At 42.1% G+C, this 21,632-nt stretch overlaps 1 protein-coding gene and 1 long non-coding RNA gene across 11 annotated transcripts in view; one reads left to right on the top strand and one right to left on the bottom strand.

Moving 5' to 3' along the window:
* Nucleotides 1–21,632, top strand: part of LOC117977962 (contactin-associated protein-like 3) — a 238,102-nt gene that overhangs the window by 49,580 nt on the left and 166,890 nt on the right. For all 10 annotated transcript variants that reach the window (XM_055092007.2, XM_055092009.2, XM_055092010.2 and 7 more), the window contains exon 3: nt 5,884–6,077. In XM_055092007.2, the coding sequence (XP_054947982.1) occupies nt 5,884–6,077 (194 nt within the window). The remainder of the gene's footprint in view (nt 1–5,883; nt 6,078–21,632) is intronic.
* LOC117977963 (uncharacterized) overlaps nt 1–21,632 on the bottom strand; it is a 50,056-nt gene that overhangs the window by 2,079 nt on the left and 26,345 nt on the right. The window contains exon 4 of the long non-coding RNA XR_004669052.3: nt 195–315. This is a non-coding gene — a long non-coding RNA (uncharacterized LOC117977963). The remainder of the gene's footprint in view (nt 1–194; nt 316–21,632) is intronic.

Below are 21,632 nucleotides of genomic sequence, written 5' to 3' on the forward strand. Positions count from 1 at the left end.
TTCACCTTCTCCCAACTCTTTTAAAACAGCCATAAAATAGGCTGGGCCCAGTGGCTCATGCCTGTAATCCCAGCACTTTGGGAGGCCGAGATGGGCAAATCACTAGGTCAGGAGACCGAGACCATCCTGGCCAACATGGTGAAACCCCGTCTCTACTAAAAATACAAAAATTAGCTGGGCGTGGTGGCACGTACCTGTAATCCCGGCTACTTGGGTGGCTGAGGCAGGAGAATTGCTTGAACCAGGGAGTTGGAGGTTGCAGTGAGCAGAGATCTCGCCACTGCACTCCAGGCTGGTGACAGAGTGAGACTCCATCTCAAAAAAAACAAAAACAAAACAAAACAAAAAAAACCCCATAAAATAGTAATAAGAAAAACAGAAAAGGATACACAGTTTGAGTAGTGTTGTACCTAGGACTATTGGTTGCTAGTTAGACCAACCCCAAAAGGATCTCCCACCAGTTAAAGTTTACATAGGCTTAGGAGAGAAGAGTAGATCTGGTGGAGTCAACAGGAAGGGCCAGTAGAGAAAACCCCATTGGCACTGCACTCTCAGCTTTCCGAAACCCAGGCCTTGCCTGACCAGGAGTAGGAGAGGTTGCCCTGCTGCATGGGGGCTGCTGCCTTAGGTAGCCAGACCTGCTCACTCCCAAACGTCTTTACATCTTTGTTACATTTATTTGAGAAACACCACATCCCATGATTATCATCAAAATAATATAATAGAAATATTTAATTGCACAGGTTCTGGATCCAAAGCTCGTGGGCCCCTTGCTAGATGCGTAAACATAGGTGAGCTGCCCACCATCCATATGGAGGGTAGTAATGAGGCCTTGTCTTTTAAAGGTATGTTAGGAATTAAATGCAAAATTTATTTAAAGGGAACTCTTTGCCTGACCTAGAGTTCTCAAATGCTCGATAAGTGTTCATTGTTAAATTCAGTGATTATGGAAGTGGGTAGGTGGAATTCTGTTACATCCTGAAAAGTTAAGTTGGAAGGAGGAATGAGCAGAGAGAAGAAACTGTGGAAGTAGTTCCTACTGAGGGCTAAAGAAATCTGTGCACTGTCTCTGGCAGGGGCTCACATAAATATTGCTGTAAATCATCCAAGAATAAATCTTGCCCGATCTAGGAAACCATGTTGCATGAGTGGAGGATGCCCCTGGTCTATAGCGGAACATTTAACTTTGAACAAGAGCTGTGTCCACCTCCTAGCTGTCTGGATTAAGAAAATAAATGGAGTATTTTAGTGTCAATCAGATGCACAGTGTTGGTTACCAATAATTTTCCATCTTGTCTACTAGATCAAATTCCTGACTCTTCAATTCAAAACATGGAACAATAAAAAGCAAAACAAACAAAAATTATATATATGTCTGTGTACATACTATATATATAATATAAACTTTAGAGGTGCTTATTGTACATTCAGAGGAAAAAAATTTTTGAACAAAGATTCACTACAAAAATATCTTAGAATCTGACTTCTAAGAATCTGTAAACTTGGGAATCATAAGGAAACAGTAGTTAAGTGTGGTCATCAATTCAAATAGGTGCCTAATATTTATATTTATTATTTAAATATGAATTGTTATTATTTAAATATAAATATTTATATTTCTCAACACTTCCCCATAATAACTTATATTAAAGTATAATGTCCTCACTTATTCGTTTTTACACCTAGCTATATTCTAATAATATCAAACTTTTTTGGACATGTAGTGAAGTACTAAAGACTTTACAAATGAGGACATAATGATAAACCCCTAATAATAAAATACACAGTATAAGTCAATGAATAATAATGAACTGTCTAGAACTTCAGACTTTCTATCAGAGCCTTCAGGTAAGTGGCAGCACCAGGGAATAATAAAAGCGTTCTGACTCCTCGGCTTGGGAATTGTTTATAGAGTACTCTCTTTTTCTAGACATTGATTATTAAAGAAGCTGTGGTTTTCGAGTGTCCCCTAATTCTTTTTTTTTTTTTTTTTTTTTTTTTTTTTAATGGCTAGCAATTTATTCTTTTTTTTTTTTTTTTTTAAAGTAGTCTTTTTTTTTTTTTTTTTTTTTTTCTTTTTTATTGATCATTCTTGGGTGTTTCTCGCAGAGGGGGATTTGGCAGGGTCACAGGACAATAGTGGAGGGAAGGTCAGCAGATAAACAAGTGAACAAAGTTCTCTGGTTTTCCTAGGCAGAGGACCCTGCGGCCTTCCGCAGTGTTTGTGTCCCTGGGTACTTGAGATTAAGGAGTGGTGATGACTCTTAACGAACATGCTGCCTTCAAGCATCTGTTTAACAAAGCACATCTTGCACCGCCCTTAATCCATTCAACCCTGAGTGGATACAGCACATGTTTCAGAGAGCACAGGGTTGGGGGTAAGGTCACAGATCAACAGGATCCCAAGGCAGAAGAATTTTTCTTAGTACAGAACAAAATGAAAAGTCTCCCATGTCTACCTCTTTCTACACAGACACAGCAACCATCCGATTTCTCAATCTTTTCCCCACCTTTCCCCCCTTTCTATTCCACAAAACCGCCATTGTCTTCATGGCCCGTTCTCAATGAGCTGTTGAGTACACCTCCCAGATGGGGTGGTGGCCGGGCAGAGGAGCTCCTCACTTCCCAGTAGGGGCGGCCGGGCAGAAGCGCTCCTCACCTCCCGGACGGGGCGGCTGGCCGGGCGGGGGGCTGACCCCCCCCACCTCCCTCCCGGACGGGGCGGCTGGCCGGGCGGGGGGCTGACCCCCCACCTCCCTCCCAGACAGGGCGGCTGGCCGGGCAGAGGGGCTCCTCACTTCCCAGTAGGGGCGGCCGGGCAGAGGTGCCCCTCACTTCCCCGACGGGGCGGCTGGCCCGGCGGGGGGCTGACCCCCCCACCTCCCTCCCGGAGGCGGCGGCTGGCCGGGCAGAGGGGCTCCTCACTTCCCTGTAGGGGCGGCCGGGCAGAGGCGCCCCTCACCTCCCGGACAGGGCGGCTGGCCGGGCGGGGGGCTGATCCCCCCACCTCCCTCCCGGACGGGGCGGCTGGCCGGGCGGGGGGCTGACCCCCCCACCTCCCTCCCGGACGGGGCGGCTGGCCGGGCGGGGGGCTGACCCCCCACCTCCCTCCCGGACGGGGCGGCTGGCCGGGCGGGGGGCTGACCCCCCCACCTCCCTCCCGGACGGGGCGGCTGGCCGGGCGGGGGGCTGACCCCCCCACCTCCCTCCCGGACGGGGCGGCTGGCCGGGCGGGGGGCTGACCCCCCCACCTCCCTCCTGGACGGGGCGGCTGGCCGGGCGGGGGGCTGACCCCCCCACCTCCCTCCCGGACGGGGCGGCTGGCCGGACGGGGGGCTGACCCCCCACCTCCCTCCCGGACGGGGCGGCTGGCCGGGCGGGGGGCTGACCCCCCCACCTCCCTCCCGGACGGGGCGGCTGGCCGGGCGGGGGGCTGACCCCCCCACCTCCCTCCCGGACGGGGCGGCTGGCCAGGCAGAGGGGCTCCTCACTTCCCGGAAGGGGCGGCCGGGCAGAGGCGCCCCTCACCTCCCGGATGGGGCGGCTGGCCAGGCGGGGGGCTAACCCCCCCACCTCCCTCCCGGACGGGGCGGCTGGCTGGGCTGGGGGCTGACCCCCCCACCTCCCTCCCAGACAGAGCGGCTGGCCGGGCAGAGGGGCTCCTCACTTCCCAGTAGGGGCGGCCGGGCAGAGGTGCCCCCCCCACCTCCTGGACAGGGCGGCTGGCCGGGCAGGGGGCTGATCCCCCCACCTCCCTCCCGGACGGGGCGGCTGGCCAGGCGGGGGGCTGACCCCCCCACCTCCCTCCCGGATGGGGCGGCTGGCCGGGAGGGGGGCTGACCCCCCCACCTCCCTCCCGGACGGGGCGGCTGGCCGGGCAGAGGGGCTCCTCACTTCCCAGTAGGGGCGGCCGGGCAGAGGCACCCCTCGCCTCCCGGACGGGGCGGCTGGCCAGGCGGGGGGCTGACCCCCCCACCTCCCTCCCGGACGAGGCGGCTGGCCGGGCAGAGGGGCTCCTCACTTCCCGGTAGGGGCAGCCGGGCAGAGGTGCCCCTCACCTCCCGGACGGGGCGGCTGGCCAGGCGGGGGGCTGACCCCCCCACCTCCCTCCCAGATGAGGAGGGAGGACGCTCCTCACTTCTCAGACGGGGTGGCTGCCGGGCGGAGGGGCTCCTCACTTCTCAGACGGGGCGGTTGCCAGGCAGAGGGTCTCCTCACTTCTCAGACAGGGCGGCCGGGCAGAGACACTCCTCACATCCCGGACGGGGCGGCAGGGCAGAGGTGCTCCCCACATCTCAGACGATGGGCGGCCGGGCAGAGACGCTCCTCACTTCCCAGATGTGATGGCGGCCGGGAAGAGGCGCTCCTCACTTCCTAGATGGGATGGCGGCCGGGCAGAGACGCTCCTCACTTTCCAGACTGGGCAGCCAGGCAGAGGGGCTCCTCACATCCCAGACGATGGGCAGTCAGGCGGAGACGCTCCTCACTTCCCAGACGGGGTGGCTGCCAGGCAGAGGCTGCAATCTCGGCACTTAGGGAGGCCAAGGCAGGCGGCTGGGAGGTGGTTGTAGCGAGCCGAGATCACGCCACTGCACTCCAGCCTGGGCGCCATTGAGCACTGAGTTAACGAGACTCCGTCTGCAATCCCGGCACCTCGGGAGGCCGAGGCTGGCGGATCACTCGCGGTTAGGAGCTGGAGACCAGCCCAGCCGACACATCGAAACCCCGTCTCCACCAAAAAAATTCGAAAACCAGTCAGGCGTGGCGGCGCACGCCTGCAATCGCAGGCACTCGGCAGGCTGAGGCAGGAGAATCGGGCGGGAGGTTGCAGTGAGCTGAGATGGCAGCAGTACCGTCCAGCTTCGGCTCGGCATCAGAGGGAGACCGTGGAAAGAGGGGAGAGGGGAGAGGGGAGAGGGGAGACGGGGGAGGGGGGAGGGGAGAGGGGAGAGGGGAGAGGGGAGAGGGGAGAGGGAGCTCTATCTACCACACAGTCCTTCTCTGAATATCGAGTGTCCCCTAATTCTGTTAGACTAGAAAAATAACAAACATCAATAAAACATCAGCGGACATGCCTATGTTTTTGTTTCAGATTTGGCATTGGTCAGAGCAAAAAGCAAATTTTCTGCTCTGCACGCATCTTCTTCAATACCCGACAGTCTCCTTTTCCTTGTCCAAGGTGGATGAGCACTGTGTGAGACTTGCCCCAGTTTCCCTGCAGTACTGCCAGAGAGAGCAGAGTGCACCAGAACCTGCTTAAGACTCACCTTGACCATTTGCTACTCCATACCTTTTTTGTATTTTTTTACCAATATCTCCTCCACACCCCAGTTCCTCGTAACCATCACTCTCCTCTGTACTTCTGTGAATTCAACTTTTTAGAATTCCACATGTAAGTGGGATTGCCTCACAAAGCACTCTATGTTTTAACTCTTCTTTTACATCCATTTCTCCTATGAGACTGTAAGCACTTTGAGTGCAAGGTCAATATATTAACCGTCTTTGTTTTATCAGTGCTTAATGCTGTACTTCCTACTACTGGAATTTAGTCTCTTATGTTGGCAAAGGGCAAATCTTGCACAAGGGCTATGAAATAACACTAGTTCCAAAAGTTGACAGGAATGCTCTAGTGGCCACCTGCATTAAACAAACACTTTCTGCAGTCAGTAGGACACCTGCCTTCTAGAATGTCAGGGGTCATCTAGCTAAATGTGAACACAATTTAGGGTTCATCCAGTCACATGTAATTCTTCTATTTTTTCTATTGTAAATCGATGATTTTCTTAATATATATTCATAATTTTATAGTTTTCTAATCTAGTAACAGCTATGTTAAATAACTTCCTCCTCTACCATTTTTATACTTTTTCTGTTTCAATAAAGGAGCTGGTGGCTGGACTCCACTTGTGTCAAATAAATACCAATGGCTGCAAATTGACCTTGGAGAGAGAATGGAGGTCACTGCTGTCGCCACCCAAGGAGGATATGGGAGCTCCGACTGGGTGACCAGCTACCTCCTGATGTTCAGTGATGGTGGGAGAAACTGGAAGCAGTATCGCCGAGAAGAAAGCATCTGGGTATGTTTCTAATAATAATAATTGCTACCTATTGCTGCAAACCTATTAGAAAAACAGAATTTTAAGAATTACTTTGAAAAAAATGTTCTAAGTGAAAGTAAGATACCTATTTCATTGAAAGCATTGAAAGACAATCTTATATTATACCATTAAATAGTGTGGAAGTTAAAAAATAATACAAATCATATATAATTTATTTTTTCTTGGTTTGCTTAATAAAGTAATTTAACATTGCCTCTGCATTATTTTAGAGTGGTAGATTGAATTCATTTATTTTCTCTGATTTGATCTGACGTTTTTGAAAGACACTGAAATTTCAAAATGTAATAAATGAGCAGTTTCTGTGTGTATGACAAGTACAGGAACACAGACTTTGAACTTGAAGAATTGTGTGTCCTTTATTAAGCAGCCAGATTTAGTTTTTCTTGTTTTTTTTTTTTTTTTTTTTTTAGAGACAGAGTTTCGCTGTTATCACCCAGGCTAGAGTGCAGTGGCACGATCTTGGCTCACTGCAGCCTCTGCCTCCCAGGTTCAAGCAATTCTTCTGCGTCAGCCTCCTTAGTAGCTGGGACTACAGGCTTGTGCCACCACACTTGGCTAATTTTTTTTTTTTTTTTTTGTATTTTTAGTAGAGACAGGGTTTCGCCATTTTGGCCAGGCTGGTCTCGAACTCCTCACCTCAGGTCATCCACCCATCTTGGCCTCCCAAAGTGCTGGGATTACAGGAGTGAGCCACCGCGCCTGGCCAGATCTAGTTTTTCATAGACTACAGATCTCTGTGACATTCTCTGAATCTGTAAATATCCTCATAACAGTGACATTATTTCTGTTTCTGATTATATGTCAATGCCTCTTTGCCGGGGTAATCACTTTTTGTTTGACTTTTGCAGCTACTTGGGAGGCTGAGGTAGGAGAATCACTTGAACCCGGGAGGCAGAGATTGCAGTGAGCGGAGATCGCACCATTGCACTCCAGCCTGGGCAAAAAAGAGAGAAACTCTGTCTCAATAATAATAATAATAATAATAATAATAATAATAAGTATTTATTACATAGTGTTTGAAAGTAACCTGTATCTGTTTAAAATCTTGCTCTGCATTGATTAATAATGTTTAAAATGTTGTGGACAGTTTCCCTATAAAAGAGATGCTGTAAGAGAAGACTCATATAGAGTCTGCATCGTATTTGTAATTTGGCTCTTTCTTCCTCCTAAAAAAAAATACATCAATGACAGAGGTACCGTCAGCATTTTTGTTATCAAGTTAAGCAGTTCAGAGGGAAACCATAGCCAAGGCAATGCCATTTGCCAATTTTGCTTACTCTGAAAAGTTACTAGCCTGCAGGGAAAGAGCGTAAAGGTTAAGGTTCTTACTAATCCAGAACACTTAAAATGACAGATGTCAACTCTCATGATCTTACCTCGTGTAGGAACGTGTTGAGCTTCACTGGAACAAGTGATTTACTTTCCTGGTGCCCGCTCACAGTGTGAGCTTCCTTTCAGTCACTGTGCCTGCCTTTCATCCCTGCATCTCTATTCTGGGTTGACTTGTGGTTTCCCAAAAACATATGTTGGAATCCTAACTCCCAGTACCTCAGAATGTGACCTTAATTGGATATAAGGTTTTTACAGAGTTAATCAAGTTAAAATGTAGTCAGGAGGGTTGACCCTAATCTGATATGACTGGTGTCCTCATCAAGAAGGACCTTTGGACCCAGAGACAGTTGTACACACAGGGAACACAGTGCAAGGACACATAGGGAAGCAGCCCTGTGAGGAGGGAGGGTTGGGATAATGCATGGACAAGCCACAGAACACCGGAGGCACCAGCAGCTAGGAGATGGGCATGGAACAGATCCCTCCCTAGAGCCTCCGGAGGCAGCATGGCCGGCAGACACCTTGATCTTGGACGTATGGCCTCCATCACTTTAGCTACCTAGTTTGTGGCACTTTGTTACAGCAGTTCTGGAAAACTAACTCAGCCTCTAAAGCCTAACTGTGCCTAACAGGACTAGGACATCAGGAAATGTTTCCTGAATGAATGAGGGAAATTCATCCTCTCCCAGGATGCCTTTTTTGAACAACCACACTGAAAATGATCCTTCCTGGCTCTGCAGGTCTCTAGGACTTGTTTTGGACTAAAACAATGAAATGTAGTGCTATGAGGGTTCAGGACTCAGCCTTCCAGCGTTTTGAGCTAAAAGGTTTTCGGGGATAGGGCTTTATCTTTGCATCTCCTTCATCCTCCATCACTGTGACTGGCAAATTGTAACCATTTAATAGCTTCATTTCCTACTCTATGACCAACTATACAGAATTTGCATGGTGAAAAAAATGTTAATGCTACTGAAGAGAGAACCCACAAAACAAACCAGAGATGGTTCTTGTGAGTGTTCAGTTATAAGACACAGACTCGAAGAGACTTGAGAATGGCAGGCCTCGGAGAAAGCGTTACCTCGTGGGTTGTTGGAAAACAATTCAGGAGGATATTTCAGAAAGCAAAAGTAATGCAAACAAAACCATGGATAATGGATGAGATACACAAAAAACAGTGAGCTGTAAGATGTGAAATGGCTGTTCAGACTGAGATGGAGAGAATATGGGGAATTTGCTGAAAGTTGTAAAATTGCAAAGAGAGAGGCTGTCAAGTTTGGATTATAAAATACCTATGTAGATATTTGAGTTTCTTTTTTTTAAAAAAACTTTTAACTTTTTGTGAGTGCATAGCAGGTGTACACATTTATGGGATTCATGAGATACTTTGATACAGGCATGCAGTGCCTAATAATCACATCATATAAAATGGGATATCCATCCCAAGTATTTATCCTTTGTGTTACAGACAATCCAATTATACACTTTTAGTTACTTTAAAATGTACAATTAAATTATTATTGACTATAGTCACCTTGTTGTGCTATCAAATACTAGGTCTTATTCATTCTTACTATTTTTTTGTGCCCAATAACTATCCCCATCTCCTCCCCAGCCCCCCACGCCCCTTCCCTGCCACTGGTAACCATCTTGATTCGCGTTTCTTGAACTGCTACATCAACATCTCAGGGACATATTCTCCATTTGTTTATTCATTAATCCATTCTTTCAGTAAATAAGCAAATAATTATGGTAAAGGTTAGTAATATACTCTTGGGAAATGTGAGCTGAGTCATAATTATCATATTCTTCACTAGGCATGTTCCTTGTGTCTAGTATTTTTCCTATCAAAGCTACTTCTGTAGAAATAAAGTTCACTGACTGTCTCCTATTTATCATTTTCTTAAAAAGATGGGCTGATATTGGCTGTCCTCCAGTCTTATCATTGCTGCCTTAACAATAAATTACATCTCTTATTAGAGTTTCTGCCCTTTACCAAGGCATTAATTTTAGATATGAATGGATGATATTAAAATAACTTAAGATTTATTTTTGATACCTAAAATATTAACACTCTTGATTAATGAAAATTATGTTTTTATAGGCTTATTATCTTTCCGAGCACATTATTATCTTTATTATTATCTTTTCCTGACCACAGCTACATCCCCTGCCCTCAGGGTCATCGTATTAACCTTCCTGTACCAGGAGAACAGAATGCATTTCCAGCTCTCTCCTAGGGATCCTGCTGCCTCTACTTTTATGTTAAGAACACATTAAAAATGCATTCTCCAGTCTTATATATTTCTTGTATGCCCTCCCTCTGTCTTTTTATGGCTTTGTTTTTTTTGGTCTGGTTTTACCCATTACCTATGCTAATGTTTTCTATTATTAAAGATCCACAGTTGCTTATCTGCAATTTTTAATTCTAAAAGCAGAATTATTAAAATGGTGAACCCTAAGCAGACCCAAATTTATTTAGCAGCAAAATCTGAATGTACTGACTTTGGGGCTGTTTGCATTTTTTAGTTACTCTGCTTAATGTGAATATTCATATTTTATTGCAAAAATAGTAACATATGTGATTACCACCTAGTCACTCATATTTGGTGTATACAAAGTATGACCTTTCTAATATATGAAATGAATCTGAATCTAAAGCAAATCTGATACCAAGGCTTTAGATAAGAGATTGTACAGCTGTCATATCAATCACTGACATTTGATTATCTGAATGGATTAATATATCAATCCACATTCTTACTAATTACATGCTTCACATTGACGCTTCAAGGGCTAGACTGAGTTTGTGTTGAGAAATACCCAAGAAAACTAGATGTAACTGCCAGATTTATGGAATCTTCAGAGTAGTAAAAGCTCTGTTCAAAAGAGAGAATCCCTGTTACTTACAACAGGAATACATGAATCTTTTCTGAGTAACAGAACAAGCTTCATTATGTATTATACTTTCAGTTAACAAAATGTGTTTCAGGACACAGACTCAATTGAGGTGAATAATCTCTTCATCTGCTACATCATTTTAAAAGGTGCCATTACTCAAACAAGGTCAAAAGAATAAACAACAGAAGAGGGAAGATAAAAGATAATTTTCTGGGAGAACCATATGTGTGTGTGTATATATATATATATAGTAGTAGTAATAGGAATGGCCTTAAAAAACCACCTGGCCTAATAAGAACAAATGTTCTGAATCAGAAAGAGAGAAAAGATATTTAGAAATCCACCTAACCATGTCCTGGAATCATGCTGAGAGATTATACCATAACATTCTATTAACCATAGTCCCAGATTAGCAATCACTGACAAGCCATTTTCCCTCATGTCTATTTTTCACTTATTTCTGAAAGAATAAAGAATTAAATCTGCAAGGAAATACAGAACTTTTTAATTCATTGTGAAATTTTCTTCTGGTTGGGATTAGATATATTCAGGTTATTATCCATCCCTGACATATGTTTCAAGTTCCCCTCTGAGCACCAGACTCCATTTCCTTTCGGATGTCAAATAGTCACATCCAAAACTAAATTTATTATCTCCATATCCTTCCCATCACCAAACCTATTACCCCTGGGCTTCCACCTCTCAGTAAATATCACAGCATTTACCAATTGTTGGCTTGAGCCAATATGCGTGGAGTTACCAATGACTTCCATTCCTTCACACTCCACGATCAATCCATAGGCATATCCTGTCAACTCAGTCGTTAGATCATGTCCGTCACAGCTTCAGAGTATATGTGGAGTCTGACAACTTTTCCTCACCTCTGTTATTACCATGACAGCCCAGTTGCCCACCATCTCTTACCTGGACCATTGCCACAGCTTCACATCCCATCTTGCTTCTGCCTTTGCAACTGGCTTCCAATTTAAATCTATAGAACTTTATTTTCTTTAATTCTTGCTGTAAATTGCCACATATTTTATGCACCATATGAATGTAGTCATTTTCAATAAAGAACTGACCTTATTTAGATAAAAAGAAATAAGCAACTTCGACCGTATTCTCTGCTTATCTGTGGCTTCAAATATTTTGTGCTATGTTGTTCTTCTAGCTGCTCTTTAAAAATGTCAAGCAAGATCCATCCTTTGTACTAGCTATTCAGTATCTCTGAAATTTTCCCCTATAGCATAGATAGCTTCCTCAGTTCGTTTCTTGGGTAAATTATCTCTTCCTGATAGAATTCTTCTAGATAACCTAACCCCTAATGTGCACAGAACACACACACGCAGACACGCACTCACACAGCTCCCACTGCCCTCCCCACCCCACCCGCCTCCAGCCTGTGTCTTCCCTGGTTTTATGTTTCCTTATGGAAGTCATTATTTCTTGTTCCCATGTATGGAATTTTGTTTTTTTCCTGTCTGTCTCTTCTCACTAAGAAGATTTTATGCAAAGAAAGAAAATGTTCTCTGAATAATATTATTGGACTTTGTTTTTTAAAACTTTCTGACAAAGAGCATACAATTTGCTATAACTGAATTCTTGTTTCACTGGTCTTTATCAGTGTTGAGAATTTTTGAGATCCAAAATGTAGAACCGTTCTAACTGGGAAATCTAAAAAAGTGTCCACCAGCTGTCATGGGACGTTTTTGGGGCAGTGGACAAAGTGCATTAGTAGATCTTCCATGGCCTGTGTGTATTTGTTCCTAATTGTTATCTTTATTTTCCGGGCCTGACTGGAGCAAATGTGAGTGGAACTAACGGAGGAGGCAGAAGGAAGGTCAGAGGTTGGAGATCTGCCGATCAGCACTGAGCCCAGAGGCAGCAGCTGTCTGGACTGACTCGGTACCTGCTATGAGAGAGCAGGAAAGGATGGCAGACACTGCAGTTAGCACAGAGACAGAAACATTCTCAGTCTGAGTGTGTGTTACATGCCAGACACACTGTTGGTCGACAGTAGGGAAAAGGGAGGCTGAGGGTGTGGCTGGGTAGCTACCAAGCCATGAGCCAGTGATGGGCAGCGACACAGTGAGTCAGAGGAAGAGCAGGTCTGCAGGACACGTCAGCCCTGCTGCCAGGTGTGGTGTCAGCCCAAACAGCTGCACCTGTGGGTCCAGAGGTGGTCAGCGGATATCTAGTTTCAGTCGGCCTTCATTCTGCCTCTGGCTGTCATGGCCACTGGGTTACTGAAATCATGGCTTGTTTCCTTCTGTATCTCTCCATCTTCATGTACAGCTTCCCTTTATCCAACACGAAGTCAGGCAGATTGTCCTTGTAAGGCAAACTAAACATTAGCAGAGGCAAGTACACACACACAACACTCAGGAAGTTAGAGAACATTCTTTAGTTGCTTGAAGCAAAAGGGCTTTTCCTGGCTAGGAAGCAAAAAGAAAACATTGTTTCTAAACTTGAAGCTAATGCCATCTACCATTTATGAAGAGCTCTTTGTGCATAAGGCTGTGTGCTCTGGGTTTCCAGCACTCCCACATTTAATTCTTGCACAATTCCTGTAAGGGTTACAGTTTCCAAGAAGGTAAAGAAACAGTCTCTGGCTGTGAAAGGGCTCTTTTTCACCTTGTTTCCTAACTCCATTTCTACAATAGCAAAGGAATGAGAGACTTAGTGGTGTATTTGTCCTTATGAAACATTCTCACTTAATTCTAATATATATATATATATATACACACACACACACACACACAAATGATCCTCCTGCAAAGCAAAATATATGTATATATGTATACACATAATATAGATAAAGATGTATAGATAAAAATCCATCTGAAAAGCAAAGTGTAGAGAAAAAAGAAGAACACAAAATCCTGCTAGGATGTGGCGCCAATTGAATAGGAGACATTTCTTCATGTGGACTTAGAGTTGAGCAGAGTAGCCCAAGCTTTAGAAGTTTGTTTGAGATGGATCTGTGCTAGTAAGGAATGTCACATCAAGTGACACCTCTACAAACGGATCTTTCTAATACTTGTGGGCCTTCTTCACAAATTAAGGGTCAGCATGGTGTGTTGCCAACTTCACAAATTATTCAGAAGATTTGAGTTTCAGCTGTAGGATGAAACGAGTTCAGGGGCTGGATGCAGGTGGTGGTTGAACAACAATGTGAATATATTTAATGCCACTGAACTGTACACTTAAAATGGTTAAAATGGTAGATTTTATGGGATATATATTTTACCACAATAAAAATTATTTTAAAAGGCATCCTATGAGTTAAATAGTCAATGGGCTATATTAGTAGTGCATGAGCTACACAGCCTTGTGTTACTTTTTTTCTCTCTGATTTTAATTGGGTCTGATTATTGGTAATATTGGTAATATTTGGTAATATTTGAGCAACTTGCTTCTAACTGTAGGGTTTTGAAAAAAACCATTTTTTGTGGATTCTTAAATATTGTAGTAAATGGAAATGCCCTTTTTATGGGAGCCTGTGCTGGGGCTTCACAGTCACACAGAGTTGCCTTTGAGAACAAGAATCAGTTATAAACTGTGTAAAGTTGGGTAATCTAACTTCTCAAAGTTCTAGCTTTCTCATTTGTAAAATTTTAATTGGGTCTGAGTTTTAATAATAAAACCTTTATTCTGAAGGTTTTATTATATTTTTCAGAATAATAAGACTCCTAAGGTTAATGTTTTTAGTCTGATGTTATTGATTCAGTCCCATTAGTGTGAGGGAGAAGCCTTCTGTGGTATGATGCCACTAGGAACACAGAGGTACCACCTGTCAAGAAGGATTTAAGCCATTGTTGCGGTGACTGAGTGAGATGCCAGTACTCTAAGTTCCATGGGCAAACACATGACCTTGAGAAATAGCAGAAAAGATTTGAACACATATTTATGTTAGATTAAATGGGTAACTGCCTGGGAATTTTATGGAGTATCCAAAATAGCAACTGTGGGTGAGTGTTATCAAATGATTAAGCATGGAAGTGAAGTACGATAACCATACTCTTTAAGGAGAAGCCCTTCCAGCTCTCTTCCCCACTTTGTGCCCTAATCTGGTGACAACATCTTAGAAAGCACTTGTGATGATAGGAAGAATAATGGGGCTGATCCAGAATCTAACTGATTTATTCCACAGTAATGGTTCTGTTTTGTCAGGGATTCTGTAGTTTTGTCAAATTTAAAATCAATATAGCACTTCAGTATCATTTTGTTGTTGTAATAGTGAAAATCCTCAGTGATTTCTTTAAGCTGCTCTGTCTTTTAAGAGAACCTCTACCACAGCCCCAAAGGGGACCCTGTCAGTGAAAGTCTGGTTTACCAGCCAAATCCTCAGATATCTCTCTAGTTCCCCATTGGCTGTGAGTCATTTGACCTTCTGAAACAGCTGCCCTAGAATTGTACAGATATCTTAAAAGGTATTAACTTTCATTTTTAAATCAGTGACATTGACAAATCAGAGAAGTGTGCTGGTCTAAGCAGTTTTGTTTCAAGCGGTATCCTCTGTTTTACTTCTATCCCAGATACTGATGAGCAGGGGTGTTTTTCTACACTGAAACTTTGGCTATAGTGATAAATTATCTCAATAGGAAGTATAACCCTCTATATAATTAGTGAAAGTTTTACTTAAACAAAAGTGAATATTCTAGTTTCTGATGAACATTCACTAGATAATGGTTTTCTTGTTTAGAGAGTGTATCTTTGTATGCCTCTGTAGAAAATTCCTGTGAGCTGCTTTTTTTTCCTCTTTCATTGTGATCAATTTTTTTAACAGGTTATTCTATTTTAGGTAATATTTGAGCAACTTTCTTTTAACTGTAGGCTTTTGAAAAATCAGTTTTTGTGGATTTTTAAATATTACAGTAAACGGAAATGCCCTTTTTTTGGGAGCCTGTGCTGGGGCTTCACAGTCACGCAGAGTTGCCTTTGAGAACAAGAATCAGTTATAAACTATGTAAAGTTGGGTGATTTAACTTCTCAAAGTTCTAGCTTTCTCATTTATAAAATGAGCATAATTGTGTGAGGAAAAATAAGATTATCCACTTAATGAGCTTAACTCTGCACTTGGCAGATAATAAGCTCCCATAAGACCTTTGTTGTTATATTTTTCTTCTTATCTCTGTTGCAGCACTTTTCTATTATTTAAAACTTTTTCTAACAAGCAGTATGGTCTGTTATTCTTTCATATAGTTTTGTTCACTTATAGCATACTATGTCAATTTTCGTAAACAAGATTGTATCTATATAGATACATGTAATAGAACATGAATATGTGTATCAAACACTGTAAAATTTAAATTTATACATATATAAGGATGCTTATAAAATGACTCATATTGACTATATTTCTTCAAATTGATGAGTTTCTAGAAGGCAAAATAAAAATAACTAGTAGGGAAAGCAAATAGAAAATTTTGTTTGACTCCGTCTTAGGAGTTCAAGGAGAGAGGCCTGACTAAAATTTCTATTCAGAGATACAAAAATGTTTTAATACTTATACGTTACAGTATATTATCAATGCAACACCTCATAATCTCTTTTCCTCTTTCCCTCTTAATGGTGCTATGATATTCTCAAATTCTATGTATGACTTTTTTTATAATTTGGTCTCAGAGAGTCTGAGTTTAGAGTTTCCTTTATTTTGTGGCAATAAAGATTTATTTATTCCTTCATTCCTGTAACCCTGAAAAAGAATTTTAGGCCCTTCTCACTAGGGTCTATCCTTATTTTCCTATGATACAAAGAGTATTTCAATTAGAGAAGAGACTAAACAAGAGGCATAAAAAATAGGAACCAAGTAAAAATTATTATTATTTGATCCTTGAAAACGCACATAAGAAAATCACCTAGGCCGGCGTGGTGCCTCATGCCTGTAATCCCAGCACTTTGGGAGGTTGATCACCTTGATGTCAGGAGTTCGAGACCAGCCTGGCCAACATGCTGAAACCCCATCTCTACTAAAAATACAAAAAAATTAGCCAGACGTGGTGGCGGGCGCCTGTAATCCCAGCTACTCAGAAGGCTGAGTCAGGAGAATCACTTGAACCCGGGAGGCAGAGGTTGTGGTGAGCCGAGATCATGCCACTGCTCTCTAGCCTGGGCAACAAGAGTGAAACTCTGTCTCAAAAAAAAAAAAAAAAAAAAAAAAAAAGGATTCAACAGCTGACAGTTTTTAATACTTTTTTTTGGAAATTAATTTAATAATCAGAAATACCTCCCTTTGTATAAGTTATCAGTTAAAATGAAAAGAAGCAAATACTGTTTATAATAGATTTATAAGGCATAAAATACCACTGGCAGGCAGGAGAGGGGTAAGAAATGTACAAGCTACACGGGAAAAGAAAAGGTTAAAACATTACTATGAGGTATATAAAGAGATCTGCGTAAATTCTCATTTATGGATATGAAGACTCAGTAATGTAAAGATGTTAATCCTCTCTAATTTAACCCATAATAAAATGATGTAATTCAAAATTTTACTTTGAAGAATGTTCATTCAAGAATAAACAAGGCAAGTGTACAGATGCCAGCAAGATGGTGAAATAGGACATTCGTCTGCAGAATCATCTATTTGAACCACTGTTGACATCTGAAAATACCACCGAAAGAGCTAAGTGAACTTAAAGAAAATAGAAAAATAATTCAAAATAGCCAGAGCAATCCAAAGCAAAAAGAACAAAGCCAGAGGTATCACATTACCCAACTTCAAACTAAAAGGTTACAGTAACCTCAACAGTCTGGTACTGGTATTAAAACAGACACATAGAACAATGGAACAGAATAGAGAACCCAGAAATAAAGCTGCATACCTACAGCCATCTAATCTTTGACAAAGTCAACAAACATAAGCAATGGGGAAAGGACTATCTATTCAATAAATAGTGTTAAGATCACTGGTGAGCCATATGCAGAAGAATGAAGCTAGAACCCTACATTTTACCATATATGAAACTGAACTCAAGGTGGATCAAATATTTAAATGTAAGACCTCAAACTGTAAGAATCCTAGAAGAAAACCTATGGAAAACCATTCTGGACATTGGCCTTGGGAAAGGATTTATAAGTCCTAAAAGCAATTGCAGCAAAAACAAAAATTGACAAGTGGGATCCGGTTAGACTAAAAAGCCTTCTGCACAGCAAAAGAAACTATCAACAAAGTAAACAGACAACGTACAGAAAGGGAGAAAATATTTGCAAACTATGCATCCAACAAAGGTTTAATATTCAAAATTTATGAGGAACTTAAGCAATTAGGCTAGCAAAAAGCAAACAACCCCACTTAAAAATGTACAAAATATATGAACAAACATTTCTCAAAAGAAGGCATAAACATGGCCAATAAACATATGCAAAAGTGTTCCACATCACTTATCATCAGATCAATGCAAATTAAACCCACAGTAAGATACCATCTCATACCAGTCAGAATGGCTATTACTAAAAAGTCAAAAAACAACAAATGCTGGTGAGGCTGTGGAGAAAAGGGAACACTTACGTACTGTTGGTGGGAATGTAAATTAGTTCAGCAGCTGTGGAAAAAAATTTGGAGATTTCTCAAAGAACTTAAAAGAGAACTACCATTCAACGTAGCAATCCCATTACTGGGTAGATATCCAAAAGAAATCTAATCATTCTACCAAAAAGACACATGCACTTGTGTGTTCATCATGGCAGTATTCACAATAGCAAAGACATGGAATCAACCTTGGTGCTTATCAGTAGTGGATTGAATAAAGAAAATATGGTATATATATACACACACCGTGAAATACTATGCAGCCATAAAAAAATAATGAAATCATGTCCTTTGTAGCACCATGGATGCAGTTGGAGGCCATTATCCCAAGTGAATTAACACAGGAACAGAAAATCAAATACTGCATGTTTGCACTTGTAAGTAGAAGCCAAACATTGATAACTCATGGATATAAGGATGGCAACAATAGACACTAGAGACTGCTGGAGGGGAAAAGGAGGGAGTGGGACAGTGGTTGAAAAACTAACTGTTTAGTTAGTACCTGGGTGAAGGGATCATTCATACCCCAAACCTCAGCATTACACAATATACCGAGGTAACAAACCTGCGTATGTACCTCCTGAATCTAAAATAAATGTTGGAAAAAACTAGAGATCTGGAACTGGGACTGCTCTGGTTTGAATGTGTCCCTCAAAATTTATGTTATGAGGGAGTGGGTTTCTTATAAAAGGACCCTACTTTTGCCTCTCTGTCACCCATGTGATGCCTTCTGCCTTGTTATGACACAGCAATAAGGCCTTCACAGATGCCACCACCTTGATCTTGAGCATCCCAGTCTCCAGAACTGTTACAAATAAATTTCTGTTTATCTAAAAAAGGAAAAATAATTCAAAAATTAGTAAGTCATTAAATGAATAAAATGAGAAAATTAAAGATTGAAATTATACAAAATAACAAATTCTGGAGCTGAGAAATGCATGAATGAAATGAAAATTGCAATAGAGAATGTCAACAGCAGAATCAATGAAGCAGAAGAAAGGCTATGAACTCAAAGACAGTTTAGTGAAATTATACAATTGGAGAAAAAAGAATATAAAGTAATGAAGAACGCTTATGGAACTTACAGGAAAGCATCAAAAGAACAAAACTTAAAAGTATGGACACTGAAAAAGGAGAATAGAGGGACAAAGGTCTAGAAAGTTTAGTTAAAGAATCAATAGGCTGGGTGTCGTGGCTCATACCTATAATGTCAGCGCTTTGGGAGGCCAAGGTGGGAGAGTCGCTTGAGCCCAGGAATTTGAGGTTGCAGTGAGCTATGATCATGCTATTGCACTCCAGCCTGGCTAATAGAGCAAGTTTTTATTGTAAAGAAAGATATAGAGAGATAGAGAGAGAGAGAGAGAGGAAACAGTAGCAGAAACAAGGAAGGAGGGAGGGAGCAAAGAAGAAAGGAAGACAGGAAGGAAGGAAAAAAGGCAGGCAGGAAGGCAGGCAGAAAAAGTTTTATCAATCTGGGGGAAAATTTACATTTTCATACACAGGAAGGTCAAAGGTCTCTAATCAGATTGAATCCAAGCAAGACTACACCAAGACATATTATTATCAAACTTTGAAAATTCAAGGACAAAAAGAGTATTCTGCAGCAAAAGAGCATCAAGACAAAAGAAGCATGTCACATATAAGGGAATTCCATTAATACTAGAAGCAGATATCACAGCAGAAACCTTACAGGCCAGGGGAGAGCGGGATGATATATTCAAGTGCTGAAAGGAAAAAAACAAAACATAACAAAAACTGTCAACCAAGAATACACAGCAAAGCTCTTCTACAGAAGGAAAAGAGAAAAGGACTTTTGCAGAGACACACACACACAAAGTCAAGAGTTCATTACTCTCAGAAGTGTCTTACAAGAAATGCTAAAGGAAGTTCTTCGGGCTGAAAGAAAAGGATGTTAATTAGTAACACAGAAATATAAGAAAGTTTGAAACTCACTAGTAAAAGTAAGTACAAAAAGTTTAAGTCAAAAGTAAGTACAAAAGTCAGTCAAATTTTAAAACTGTGGTGGTAGTGTTTAAGTAACATTTATTACAGTGGTTAAAACAAACTATTAAAAATAGTTAAAGCTGCAATAATTCATTAAGGGTTACACAATATAAAAAGCATCAAAAACAAAGTGTGGGTGGGTAAAAATGTTGAATTTTTGTGTGTGATCACGGTTAAGTTGTATTCAAGTTAAAAAAAACTTGCTGCAACTATAAGATATTTTATGTCAGCCTCCTGGTAACCACAAAGCAAAAACCTGTACTAGATATACAGAAGATACAAAGTAAGGAATCAAAGCATGCCACTATAGAAAATTGCCTAATCACAAAGGAAGACGGAAAGAGAAGGAAGGAACAAAGGAAAACAAAGCTAGAAAGAATGAACTAAAGGGCTGTAGTCAGGAAACAAAGCCAGAAAAGAATGAACTAAATGACTGTAGTCAGTTTTTACCTGGCAACAATTACCTTAAATGTAAATAAATTAAACTATTCTATCAGAAGACATAGTGTGACTTAATGGATTATAAAAACCAGACCCAGCTCTGTGCTACACACAGGGAACTCACTTCACTTATAAGGACACACATAGACTGAAAGCAAAGGGATGGAAAAAAGATACTCCATGCAAAGGAAACCAATAAAGAGCAGAAGTAGCTGCTCTTATACCAGATAAAATAGATTTTAAGTCCAAAACTGCCACAAGAGACAAAGTCAGTATGTAATGCTAAAGGGGGCTGGGCGCAGTGGCTCACACCTGTAATCCCAGCACTTTGAGAGGCCGAGGTGGGTGGATCATGAGGTCAGGAGTTCAAGACCAGCCTGACCAACATGGTGAAACCCCATCTCTACTAAAAAAATACAAAAAAATTAGTTGGGCATGGTGGCACCCACCTGTAATCCCAGCTACTCAGGAGGCTGAGTCAAGAGAATCACTTGAACCCAGGAGGTGGAGGTTGCAGTGAGCTGAGATTGCACCACTGCACTCCAGCCTGGGCCACAGAGCAAGACTCCGTCTCATAAAAAAAAAAAAAAAGAAGAAGGATAACGGGGTCAGTTAACCCAGAGAATGTAACAGTTGTAAATATGTGTGCACCAAATGATGGAATATCTGAATATATAAGGCAAATACTAACAGATCTGAAGGGAGGGGGACTTAATAGGAGGGAAATTCTATATCCTATTTTCAGCAATAGACAGCTCATCCAGACAGAAAATCAGTAAGGAAAAATTAAGACTTAAACTATATGTTAGACCAAATGGACCTACCAGACATAAACTGAACATTGCATCCAACAGCAGCAGAAGACACCTTTTTCAAAAGCACACAGAGAACATTCTCCAGGATAGATCATATGTTAGGCCACAAAACAAGTCTTAATAAATTTAAGGAGATTGAAATCGTATCAGTTATACTTTCTGACCACAATGGTATGATTCTAGAAATCAGTAACTGAAGGAATTTCAGAAAATTTGGCTGGGCGCAGTGGCTCACGCCTGTAATCCCAGCACTTTGGGAGGCCAAGGTGGGCAGATCACGAGATCAGGAGATCGAGACCATTCTGGACAACATGATGAAACCCCATCTCTTCTAAAATACAAAAATTAGCTGGGTGTGGTGCATGCCTGCAGTCCCAGCTACTTGGGAGGCTGAGGTAGGGGAATTGCTTTGAGCCCAGGAGGTAGAGATTGCAGTGAGCCAAGCTCGTGCCACTGCACTGCAGCCTGATGACAGAGCGAGACTGTCTCAAA

Source organism: Pan paniscus, chromosome 11, assembly GCF_029289425.2.
Source record: "Pan paniscus chromosome 11, NHGRI_mPanPan1-v2.0_pri, whole genome shotgun sequence".
NCBI classification, from domain to species: domain Eukaryota; kingdom Metazoa; phylum Chordata; class Mammalia; order Primates; family Hominidae; genus Pan; species Pan paniscus.